The sequence below is a fragment of the Muntiacus reevesi genome, chromosome 4, assembly GCF_963930625.1.
Source record: "Muntiacus reevesi chromosome 4, mMunRee1.1, whole genome shotgun sequence".
In the NCBI taxonomy this organism is placed as follows: domain Eukaryota; kingdom Metazoa; phylum Chordata; class Mammalia; order Artiodactyla; family Cervidae; genus Muntiacus; species Muntiacus reevesi.
This window is the reverse complement of record NC_089252.1, coordinates 110,016,578-110,029,669: the sequence shown is the minus strand read 5'-3', so window position 1 is coordinate 110,029,669 and position 13,092 is coordinate 110,016,578. Positions and strand designations below refer to the sequence as shown.

Sequence of the window (13,092 nt, the reverse complement as noted above, 5' to 3'; positions counted from 1 at the left end):
CTTTGGCATAGTCAATAAAGCAGAAATAGATGTTTTTCTGGAACTCTCTTGCTATTTTGATGACCCAGTGGATGTTGGCAATTTGATCTCTGGTTCCTCTGCCTTTTCCAAAAGCAGCTTGAACATCTGGAAGTTCACGGCTCATGTATTGCTGAAGCCTGGCTTGGAGAATTTTGAGCATTACTTTACTAGTGTGTGAGATGAGTGCAGTTGTGCGGTAGTTTGAGCATTCTTTGGGATTGCCTTTCTTTGGGACTGGAATGAAAACTGACCTTTTCCAGTCTCAGATAATCACGATGGTGTGATCATTCACCTAGAGCCAGACATCCTGGAATGTGAAGTCAGGTGGGCCTTAGAAAGCATCAGTATGAACAAAGCTAGTGGAGGTGATGGAATTCCAGTTGAGCTACTTCACATCCTGAAAGATGATGCTGTAAAAGTGCTGCACTCAATATGCCAGCAAATGGTATGTATACATACACAGTAACACACATGCATACAGATATACAGCACACAACATCTATCATCCCTCATTAATATTTAAGGTCTACTAAGTAAGGCAAACAGTTTTATTCACCAGTGTATCCCCAGTACCTAACATGCGTAGAACAAAGTAGGTGTTCAATAAACATTCGCTAAATGAACTAAAGAACTTAATCCACTGTCTATGCCATGAATACTGCCAGATCTAGGCAGTAGATCTAAGTAGTCTAAGGAGACTCTTGGTCTCCTTAGCAACCATACCTTCTCTTCACAGTTTTGGATTTGGACCATTTTTTAAAAAAAATAACCAGCTCAGATCAGTCCTTCCTCTACCAGAAAGATCTCCTTGACAATTGGAGGCAATCCTGAATTTGTCCCATCTTTTAGCTCATGGATGACCTTTAAAGTTGGCAACTATTTACTGCATTTTAACTACCTTGAAAGTTGAGCTCACGGTTCTTTCAAACTGCTGACATCATTAAAACTTAAAATGTACCTTTAATTGCATCGTCTCTCCCCATATTCCTTCCCTTCCTGGAAGGTAATATATGTGGCGGTGTGGTGTACTATATTGCTCTAGTAACAGTCTTCCTGTAAGATTTTTATAGGCACTTTATGGTAATGTGTCAGGTGCCTCCAGAGCCAAAGTCTGTACTTTCTAGGGTGGGATGCAGACTCTCTGGCCGAGGCGTGCAGAGCTCAGGTGAAATAAAAACAGAAAGACCCTTGGAAGCCTGAGAATATTCCCACTGTTACTAATGTCATTTGACCTGACTTCCTCAAATGGCAGAATTCTAAATCTCATAGAAATAAGCAGGTATGTTTGCCTGAGGAAGCCATGACTGAAACAACTCTGATCTGACAATCTGTGTTACCAACATGAATTTTTACATCACAGCCTCCTCTGAACTCCCTTGGCCTTCTTACCTCATGTGCTATCTCTGTGTCAGTTTCTCACCTACGCTCACTTCCAGAAGGTTTCTCACAAGTTTGAGTTTCCTACAGTGTCTCTCTTTCAGAAGGTATACGAAAGGTATACCTCTTCTTGATATCTTCTGCTTCTGTTAGGTCCATACCATTTCTGTCCTTTATAGAACCCATCTTTGCATGAAATGCTCCCTTGGTATCTCTAATTTTCTTGAAGAGATCTCTAGTCTTTCCCATTCTGTTGTTTTCCTCTACTTCTTTGCACTGATCGCTGAGGAAGGCTTTCTTATCTCTCCTGGCTATTCTTTGGAACTCTGCATTCAAATGGGTATATCTTTACTTTTCTCCTTTGCTTTTCGCTTCTTTTCACAGCTATTTGTTCCCTGTTATTCCAAATACCCTGTAAGAGGCTATCAAATGACACAAGGGCAGGTTCTTAGGGTAAGATAAACACATGCACTCTTTCTTCAAAGTTCCAACTCACCTCTTAATGTTTTCTCTAACATCCTCTCCACATCTTCCAAGTATGTTCCCACAGGAGCTGAACACACAATACTGTCACCTGTTCTCTGTCTTCGCTGTTAAACTAAAGTCAACTCACCAAAGTTAAACTTTCTTTTCCACTTTCCCAGCTTCTGACATTGATGTATTCATTCGACAGACATTTACACAAGCACCCATGATGTGCCAGTTGTGTGTGAACAAGACATTCAAGAAAGAGTATATACTCTGGTAAGGGAGGCGTGTGTATGAACTAGCATTTACAATACAGTAAGTGCTCTGTTAGGCTGCCTCAGCAGCAGACACAGAGGACAAGTCACCCACAGGTGCAGGAGGCTGGCAAAGAGCAGGAGAAACACCTTGCTGGTGGAAGAACAGGTGCACACAGCCATGACGGAAGCGTGCATCTGGTGTGCGGCGGCATGGCTGGTGCTCAGGGACGCAGGTGGGACAGGGTGGCCAGCAGCTCCTGGGACAGGAGAGGGCAGGGGCTATTAGAGATCCTCACAGGGCTACGGGCCTGAGGTAAGAGGGCACAGGGTGTGGGCGGGAGAGCTACGGAAGCAGCGTGTTCTTCACAGGGCCAGAATGTAAGGTCTTAGGACAAAATGAAAATGGGCTACTGTGATAGTTCCTGAGCTAGTCAACATGAATCTGAGAGAGGACTTGCCTGGACTGACAACAAAGAAAGAGTTCAACAGATGCAAATGGATCCTTAAGATTAAAACTCTTCTGGAATGGTTTAAGGTTGTCTCATTTAGAGATACCAGCATATGGCATGCTGACAAAGAAGTCAAAACAATCCGAAAAATTCCTAAGTGCTAAATCCTCAAATTTAGCCATTATTTGGAGAAGTCATCAACTCATGACGTTCCTGGTCAACTCATCAAAAAAAAAAAAAAAAAACACAAAAAAACTTCTCCAGAGAACTTCATCTCTGTTTCTCAAAAAAAAAAAAAATAAATAAAGTTCCTTCAGATCATCAAATGCTTCCCTGCTTCTATGCTTCTTATTGCTTGTGGTTTCTCTTCTTATTCTTAGCGTTTGCTGTAATTCTTTTGGTCCTGTTTGGGGCATATGAAAAATGTACACCCTCCAAAACGCTTCTTACAATTACTCCTCTAGACCTGGTTTTCCACAGAAGAGAGGGAACATAACACATAAGTAACACAGTAAGTCTAAGATCTGACTACTGAAGAAGGGAGAATCTGACACCTTCAAGTATCTGCAAAGCCAAGAAGTGTAAGAAACTGAGGTTTAGATAGTTATTTTCAGAGTTCCTTTAACTTACCATTACTGACTGATAATCCTTTTGAAAGGGCAAAGCAAATACAGAAAAAGTTAAATGATAGCGATGGAGACCAACAAATTAGGTCACCATATTTTCTTTAGTTTTCTATTTTATGAAAAGTGATCCAAGCTAACTGTCAAAAAGCCACTATAAAATTCCCATTACTTACAGCTTCTTTCTCTCTGTCCATGATAGTTTCTAGTTCTTCAAAATGTCGAAGTTTAATCTCCAGTTTCTTCATTTGTGTCTCAACCAGGAGAGCTACCAGAGACTTGATCTTTCTCTCTTCCACGGCAGCCAGGTGCTAAGTGCAAAAAAACATTTGAAGTACTCAGGTAAACATTTGCTTAGAAACAGTGAGACAAAAAAAAACAAAACAAAACAGTAAGACAATGCTGAAATTGCTACTGAAAGTGGGAATTATGTAATTAAGAATGGTGCCCTAGATGCCCGCTTTGTAAGTTTCTACCATTTATTTCAATTTGACAACTATCCATATCTCAATTTCTAGTACTTAACAGATATAAACCAACCCTTTTTAAGGATTAAAAGGCAGCTTCTACCATGAAAGTCTCCTCTCCTAGAAGAGCCCACCAGGGAGGAGAGAAGGAATCCAGGCCTCGACGGGCACAGAGAAGGACACAACGGCCCGCGGGGCACGCCCCACCCACCACGGGCCCGTCTCCAGCCCTCACTCTCTAAGCCTGCCTTGCTCGCCTTAGCAACTGGCCAGGGGCAGGCAAGCAGGGGTCTCTCTCAGCACCCAACACGCAGAGGCAAAGCGCCTAGTGACGGCCTACTGGGAGCAGGGAGGAAAGGAGGTGAACAATACTTCACCTCCAGTTTGAAGATATACAGGAAGACATTCTGGAAGAATGTACCACTCACTCTCTGCAACAGGAGTGATGAGTCCTATTCTCATTTTCTGTCAACTCAGCAGCACCCAGAGGAAGATGTCGCATCACTCAGAGAAGACCGAGGACCACCCAGAGAGTACAAGGATCCCATACTTGGCCAATGTCCTGACTATGTGCAAAAGATCAATCCCACCTTCTCCAGACACCACCCAAGAGCTTACAGCAACATGCCCCCAACACTATTTTCCACTATTTTATCAGCTGAGTTTGTGCGCTTATCTTGCTTCTACACAAGGTTTTGAGAATTAACACAGGGTGGCTGTCTTACTAATCTGTATTTCTTATAAAATCTAGAAGGAGTGAACATGCACAAGGAGTTTAATATAGGTTTTGGGGAACTAAAGAGAACACTTATTAAATAACAGCCTTATTTTTCATTCTTTTATAGTTGATAAAGAAAAATAGTTTTATATTTTTGGAGACTTATCTGCAGGAAGATTCTGAAGTGTAGGCGAAAGATTTTATGAAAGAATCTATAGCTAGTAATGGTCATGTTGCCTCCTTAAACTACATTAAGCTGCATCAATAATACCAAAAGTTAAAATAAAGATTACATGATTTTAAGCCTACTCTCATTGACAGTGTCATAATTCTGTACTTCTGATGTGATATAAAATTCAGTATGCAAGGAGGTGTAAAATAAAAAGTAAGTTTCCTTCTCACTTGTGTCTCTTCCTTCACAAGAGACTAATGTTACCAGTTTCTAGTTTTGTTTTGCTTTTTGAAATGAGAATGGGAACTCTAGAACTATGCTGGATTTGGCAGAAAATGTTCTACTTTCTTGAGAGAAACTTAGGGAAAATGAAAGTGAAAGTCGCTCAGTTGTATCGGACTCTTTGCGACCTCACGGACTATGGTCCATAGAATTCTCCAGGCCAGAATACTGGAGTGGGTAGCCTTTCCCTTCCCCAGGGGATCTTCCCAACCCAGGTCTCCTGCATTGCAGGCAGATTCTTTACCAGCTGAGATGCAAGGGAAGCCAAGAAACTTAGAGACATCCCCACTCATTAGCAAATAAATACAGCAAAATATTTCCTCTCAAAACTGAAGATCACAAGTTATTAAACACAAAGGGATTACTACCATGTAAGAAAATAAACATTAAAAAAAAAAAAAAAGATCCACAGCAATGAACTTTGGAGATTTAAGAACACAAGACTGAAAATCCTAAAAATTTTCAAACAGACCAAAAAAAGAAAAAGGTTACAAACAAAAATTCAGACTATGATAGACTTCTCAAAAGGAAAACTACGTATTTTTGAAAACAAAGGTAAACATGCCTTCCAAATTTTGATGGATAATAAACTTCTGTCTAGAATTTCAACTACAACCTAATGAGGTGCAAAATAAAGATGAATTTCCAAAATCAAGGACTCAAAATCCTACACATGCTATTGAAAAATGTGTTCCGGTTAACTTCATGTAAAATGAGAAAAAGATAAAATTTTCCTATCTCGAGAGAGAATTTCAGGCATAAGGGAGCAAGTTATGACATATTTCTGAGGGATAAGAAAAAAAATCTTCCTGATGTCCTAAAAGAAATACCCAGTTACCATGAAGACAAATATCCTTTTTAAAGTAGGTGGAGATGGCATGGTAGCAGAAAAAAAACCTGAAGTAAATGTCTATGTGATTTCTGCTATCTTATGAGAACTGCTACTGATAAAGGAGGACATATTCTCTTTTCTGGAGTTTCTAAGTTTATTCAGCAGTAGTTCTGGACGGTTTCTTCCACCTAAACCCAGATGGAAAGCAGGGGGAGCACTAAGCCAGCAGCGCTTTCTCACACCCACGCACTGCTCTTCAGGTGAGTTAGCCCACAGCTTGTCAGCAGGTGGAATGAAAAAGTGGATCTTTCTACCCAAAACCCCCTCATCTGGCAAGGATGGGGAAAGCCAGAAAGCATGCCCACTCTATATGTTTTGGAGTTAGATCTAGAACCTCTAATTACCACTCCATGTCAGAGTGTGACAAACAATTAAAATGTATCAAGGAAAACTCTTAATAACAAAGCTGTTTATAGACGCAGAAGAACAAAAACGAGAATAACAGAAAACTTGGATAGCCTAGATAAGTTGTACTAATCACAGTAATTTAAGTAAATTCCTTACTCCTTAATTACCATGTAGCACAAAAATGATTATGTGTGCTGTGAAATGTATCAGATCAAGCTGTAAGTAGCAGGGAACAATTCATGTGCCAAGTCATGTAGTGTGAGCATCTGTAACATTTTCACAAGTCAGTGGAAGACATAGGTGTTCCAAGAATGAAGACCCAAGTTCCCAATCTATTAGAAATAAGGAGTGAATGATTGATGAGGGAGTGGAAATTCAGTGACCTGGACAGAAAATGTTCTTTGGACACTCTTCTAAACCTTGTCCGGACTAACCAAGGGCCACGGTAATTGATCCATAAGAGCAGTTCCTCTGTAATGAAGGAGTCAAATAGCAGTGGCAAGGTGGTCAATGGTACAAACGTTTGTACCTAAAGGACAAAAACACTTTTGAGACTGTTTATGGTCATCTACCACTTTAACTCCTTCTGTGGCAACTTACAGTGACGCACACAGAGTAGTACAGAGAGGAGAAATAATGGGAAAGGACAGTGAGAGTTCAGGACAGACGGGAGAGAAATGACACTTGAGAACTGAGAAGGGTCCCAATCAGGGAAGATCCCCAAATTCCCTAAGGAGTTCGAGCCTGAAGAGACAGAGAGATTACTTAAGAACGTACTATGTTCATATTGGTAATTTTAAAGGTTTTTCTGCATATAATTTCTTTCATAAGAAGTAACTTGTTAGGAGGCACGCAGCATCTACTTCTGAAGGGAAGCAGTCACTGGAAGGGATATGAAGAGGCTAATGCTGAGCAGGTAAGATTATATATACAGCTTGATATGGGTGCTACTTATGAGTCAATAGGTGGGTTCAGCCTGTGAAAAAATTTACTAGTTGTAGACATATGTGTCTACTTATTTGTGTCTAACTTATACTTCAATGCAAAGGTGACCTGAGTGAAGACTGGGTGGGCGGCTGTGTTTTTCGATGCAAAGGCACAAATGAGGGAAGCCCTCCTGGATTGGCTCATTTTTCGCGAAAACATGCCCAATTGATGACAGCATGAACAGAAATAACTTGGACAGCTTAGAGACACTGAGATAGCCAGGAGTCGAACCTGGCAGACGACAGACTGAAAAAATGCTTCCAATGAAGGAAGAACAAAAGCAAACAAATATGAAACAACAGTCAAATTGCTGTCCCCATCAGTATTCACTTAAACAAGAGTACCGCTCACAAATTCCTAGACATCGGGGGTGGCAGACGAGAGCGAATACCTAAAGTTATACTTAAGAACCATGAAGATGAGGACACATCTTTGGAAGAGACTGGTTAGTATGCATATGCAAGACCTCAATCTACTGTGAAGTAACATTCAGCTTGGGTATCTGACTGAACAATTCTGTGACCCATGAGCAACCCTTCCCAACACCCTCTGACCTACATCAGATGGGCAGGCACTCAAAACAGTGCTCTTATGGTTTGAACTGGGTCATCAGTGGATCTGGGTGGCACGTTAGAAGCCATGCCACACAGATTAAACACGTGGAGAAAGAGCTTACAACAGCTAAACAGTCTGGGTAACTAAACACCATGAAAAACATCTTTACCAATGGATCAAGAACAGGTCCAGATAGAATGATTAGCCATGTCCTAGTAACCACTGCTTAAAATGTGGTGACCTATAATGAAAGGAGACTACTTTTGAGGGTAAAATAGAAAGGGGGTAAATAGGTTTTTTAAACTTGACATATTCATGCCTGGAAAGCTTTAAAGTGCTAACTTAACACAAAGCAGGGAAAATAACATTCTCTTTTCTTCTTAAATATGCTGGGAAGCCAATACCATGTTATAAATAGAGAAAACCACCCCCAGAAAAGCTGGCAAATTCAAGAAGAAAAAGAGCTATTTTAGGTTCCTTCTTGTTCCTTCCAGTCTCTAAGAGCAGGGTGAAGTATTTATACAAGGAAACAGATTTTTGTCTTAAAAATTACAAATATTTCAATCTGGTAGAAATTATTGAAACTATAGTCCAAGACAAGTTCTGCAGGCACATTTGAGAGACTTTAAATTCTGCCTTCAATCACCGCAGTCTTCACAAGCCTGAATGAATGACACAATGAATGAATCGAAAGCAGCCACCATTTAGGCCCAGGTCGGCTATTTTCACCATCCTCCTGCCCATGAAATTCTTAACCTAGAAATGTCATTCAAGCAAACAATCATCTCCTATGAGATGCGAGGCTCTCTATACTAAATATTCCCAGTAACGTCAAAACAATACAGCCATTCATGGCTTAAGAGAGCACTAGGAAAAGAGCTGTCAGGGGCAAACCTTGGCTTTCGTTGCAGCTGAGGCAAGAGCAGCTGCTGCGGCTGTGGCTACATTTCCTTCAGAAATTTCATGTTCTACTTTCTTCTTCCCAACATCACTTTCTCTTTCTTTACAAGAATCAGTGAGTTCCTTGTTCTCTTCAGTCTCCTTTTCTTCTGGCGGGAAAAAATCAGAAAGCTTTATTACCAGTGTGCCCAGTTTGAATAAGCCATCTTACTTCTCACCTCTGCCACATAACGAACTAGGACTGATGTTACAAAGAGATCTCAGTGCCTTTCCCTTAAGATTTCTGTTGATCCACTCCATGCATGTAAGTCGGCTTCTATTTGAGATGGATTTTCTAAATAGTACACTCTGTCTTCTCTGAGCTCTCTATGTAGTTTCCCTTGGATATAAAGGAAAATTCAGGGGAGCTAAGTCCTAAGACCAAAATGTTTGTTCATCAGTCAATGAGATGCTCTGGGAAATCCTAGGGTCTGTAGGAAATCAGAAGCCGAGAACAGGCACCTCTGGAAGCCTTTCAAGTTAGGCAGGATGGGACATAACAGCAACAAACTGGAAAGAAAAAAGTACTGACTTCAGTCACAGTCGAACAATTTGTTTGTCTCTGAATCACTGAAAACAATGTAGTCACCAGCATGGTGATGGTGCCTCAGTGCAAAATAAAACTCAAATCCATATTTACTGTTATGTTAAGAAACATGTAGCAAATGAAGGGCTATTTCTTTTTTTTTTAGGACTATTTCTATACAATTTAACTGCTCACATTTCTCCAGTGCTTTTAGTGTTTTACATAATAAAGTCCAAAGAGTTTCCTCAAAGTACCTGATTTAGTATCCTCGCTAACTTCACTATCCTGTTCCTTTTCACTGTTTTTTTCATTTTCTCCGTCTTGTGCTTTATCACCTTCATCCGTTTCATTTTCCCCTTTGTTTTCTGCCTGGAAGGGGTACAAAAGAAAAGGACAGAGAGTGAGAAAAATGAAATAAAAGGTCCTTTAACAAGTGATGTTATCTTAGAGTAACAAAAGGTTCCACTATTTTTGGCAACCGGTGGACTAGGTTCCGAAAAGTCTTACAGAGAAAAGCTGGAAAAAAGTCAATAAATTCCGAAAAATACCTCTCACTATCCACAGCTCCTGAATGGTCATGAGACTTCATGTTTCTTAAGCACAGTCCCACCCCCTTTGCTATAATGCTGGGGACACAGTGTCCAGAAGAGTGTCACTGTGACTTATTTACATTATTTACTGGTTAAACAAACAAACATATGGTTAGTCGTCTGTATGCTTAGTTGCTTAGTCGTGTCTGACTCTCTGCGACCCTGTGGACTGCATGCAGCTCGCCAGGCTCCTCTGTCCTTGGGGACTCTCCAGGCAAGAATACTGGAGTGGGTAGTATTTCCCTTCTCCAGGGGATCTTCCCAACCCAGGGATCGAACCCAGGTCTTCCACATTGCAGGCGGACTCTTTACCATCTGAGCCACCAGGGAAATTACTAAAAGTTATTTAAAATGCACAGTACAAGAAGGTCCTACTGTCCAGCAGAGAACCATATGTAGTATGCTATAATAAACCATATTGGAAAACAATATAAAAAATGTATATATATATGCATAATAATTATTTTGCTATACAGAAATTAACAGTATTGCAAATACACTATACTTCAACATATAAAATGAATAAAAATACATAAGATGTACAATATTAACCAAGAAGCAAAATGAAATGCTGCCATATTTAAAAAGTTGAGAAAGTTCTTCAATACAGCCATTTGCAACGGCTCTTAGAAGAGCCAAAACAGAGCAATCAGTGATCATGTTCTGGAGACTGAAAACTTCAATTGCTCTATGGTCAGGAGCTGGCATCATTTATCAATTTTGAAATCCTTGAACAAATTATGTAACATTATCTATAAAATGAAGAGACTATCATTGACTTGATAAGGCTATTTTAGGAACTTGATAAATTCATAAATGTAAAGTATAAAGTACAGTATTTGAGACGCTGTAAGAACAATCATTAATTTTACTATGATTCCCTTCCTCTCCTTATCTATATACAATGATAAAGCACCAGAAGGAATCAAGAGCTTAAATCCTTGCTTCATTTAAACAGTGACTGACTGATTATCCTGTACACCAATCTTGAAGAGGCATGACAATTCTGTTCTGCTTGGCTTACCTCACATTTACAGCCTTCATGAGACAGGCATCAGGACACAAACATACTGGGCACCTGGATGCCCTCTGCACACTGGTTGCAGTGTCTCCCCCTCCACTGACAGCTGGAATATCTGACTCCCCATTCTTCATTTCAAGCATTATAATTTTACCTGCTCTTTAAAACATACTTCAAATGCCACCTTCTTGTTAAGTTTTCCATATATTTTTCTGCTGACAGCGAAGTCTCCCAGAAAATTCCTCAATACTCTCTAATTCTCCTCTGGCATAAGTACAGAACCCAAACCCTACAATTCAATAGTTTTAAGTCTTCAATAGTCTTTTGTATTCATATTCCCCAACTCTGTCTGAAAGAATTACAGAAGCAGAAGCTGGAAGAGTGGATAGATAAGTCCTCACTAAAGTGAAAGTGAAAGTCACCCAGTTGTGTCCCACTCTTTGTGATCCCACGGACTACACAGTCCATGGAATGCTCCAGGCCAGAATACTGGAGTGGGGAGCTGTTCCCTTCTCCAGGGGATTGTCCCAACCCAGGGATTGGACCCAGGTCTCTCGCGTTGCAGGCAGATTCTTTACCAGCTGACCCACCAAGGAACCTGAAGAGTGGATAAATCCTCACTAAATAAACAAATGACAAATGTCTTGTATTATGTTTTATGAGAACTGCACCTTAAACCAGGAAAGTGAAAATGGCTGACAGAATCACTTACAGTTGTGAGAGGGACTCAAAAGATCAAAATAAACCCAAACTGTTATGCTGTGAAAATCAGTGCTCTCTGTGGCTTTTCTATCGTGGGAGAGTTCAAACAGACTGACATTTTACCTTTTCAGGCTGCTGAGCATCAGTATCTGTTTCCATTTTTTCCTCTTCAGCTCCTTCTACAAACAAAGGAATAAGAACAAATAGTACAATGTGGGGAAAAAGTAAAAACTATTACAAAGTTCTGAGAGTATCTGAAATACAACTACATATAGTAATATGGACAGATCTCACAACCAGAAGGTTGACATAAAACCACACACACTTTTATGATTCTACTAATGTAAAATTCAAAAGCAGGTGAAAGTAATCTGTGGTGTTAGAAATCAGGACAGTGGTTTACCAGCAAAGGGGTGGGTTCAAGGTGGCGTGGGGTGCTGGTAATGATCAGTTTTCTCGATCTTGGGGCTGCTTACATGAGTGTGTTAAATTTGTGAAAATGCACTGAACTGCCCACTGTGGGTCTCCATTTTTCTGTACACATAAAAGATTAAAATTTCAAAAACACTTCTTAAGTAAAAAAAAAAAAAAAAAAAAAAGGCAAAAATAAAAACAATTTGTTATTCTTAAAGATACTTATTGAGTATTTATTTTGAGTCTGTCAGGGACTAGAGAAACAGTTAAGAGCTAGAGAGTTACTAAACTTCAGGAGCATGATCACATTTCCCAGCACACACACACACACAAAAGAAAGAAATCAATAGAAAGTGTAACCTACTCTTAAAAAAAAAATGATCAGAAATTAAGCCATAAAGCTAGTTTTCACAAATTTCAAGAAGTCAATGACAATGACCAAGTCAGTAACAAAGTTGTCTCACCACAATGCAATGAAATTAGAAGCTTAAAATACACATGTCTCTATGTCTGAAAATGTAATTTTGAGATTCAGTAAAAATACCACTTATGGGAAAAGGCAAAATATGCCTTTTTATTTTTAGATTAGAAAAGAAATAACGGTTCAAAGTCTATAAGCTGTACATTCTTTACAGGAAAGCAAGGAAGAATAATAGAATAGAGGAGGTAGACAGAAAATAACAAGGGCAAAAAAGATTAAAGATATTAAAAAAACCAAAAATACAACAGAGTTTTAAAATATATAATAGAATCCAGATATCTCTTCTGTGACAGATCAAGAAAAGAGAGGGAAGGCAGAAATTAATATTAAAAATGGAAGAAAGGCCATAACTACTGATAAAAAAGCAAAGGTCAAAAAAGGAAGTGGTAACAACCTACTGAAGAGGCGAAAATATTTACAAATAATATTGACTGATGAAGGGTTGATATTCAAAATATATAAACAGCTCATACAATTCAATATTTTAAAAAACACAAATAATTCAATGAGAAAATGAGCATTAGATCTGAATAAACACTTTTCCAAAGAAAACAAACAGATGGCCAACAGGCACAAGAAAAGAGGCTCAAAGTTGCAAATCTTCAGAGAAATGAAAGTCAAAATCCTAATGAGGTATCATCTCACACTTGTCAAAATGGCTCTCATCAAAAAGATCACAAAAAACACATGCTGGCAAGGATGTGGAGGAGATAGAATCCTAGTACACAGTCAGTGGGAATGTAAATCAGTGCAGTATGGAGGTTCCTCAAAAACAACAACAAAAACCCACTACATGATCTAGC

The 13,092-nt window shown here is 39.5% G+C and overlaps 1 protein-coding gene across 2 annotated transcripts in view; it reads right to left on the bottom strand.

Moving 5' to 3' along the window:
* Positions 1–13,092, bottom strand: part of SMARCC1 (SWI/SNF related, matrix associated, actin dependent regulator of chromatin subfamily c member 1) — a 120,111-nt gene that overhangs the window by 24,899 nt on the left and 82,120 nt on the right. The window contains exons 22-25 of one of the 2 annotated variants that reach the window (XM_065933829.1): positions 11,518–11,573; positions 9,336–9,450; positions 8,511–8,662; positions 3,372–3,506 (exon numbers count right to left, since the gene is read on the bottom strand). In XM_065933829.1, coding sequence (XP_065789901.1) covers positions 3,372–3,506; positions 8,511–8,662; positions 9,336–9,450; positions 11,518–11,573 — 458 coding nt within the window. Of the gene's footprint in view, positions 1–3,371; positions 3,507–8,510; positions 8,666–9,335; positions 9,451–11,517; positions 11,574–13,092 lie in introns of both variants that reach the window. The other variant, XM_065933828.1, reaches the window with a different exon arrangement.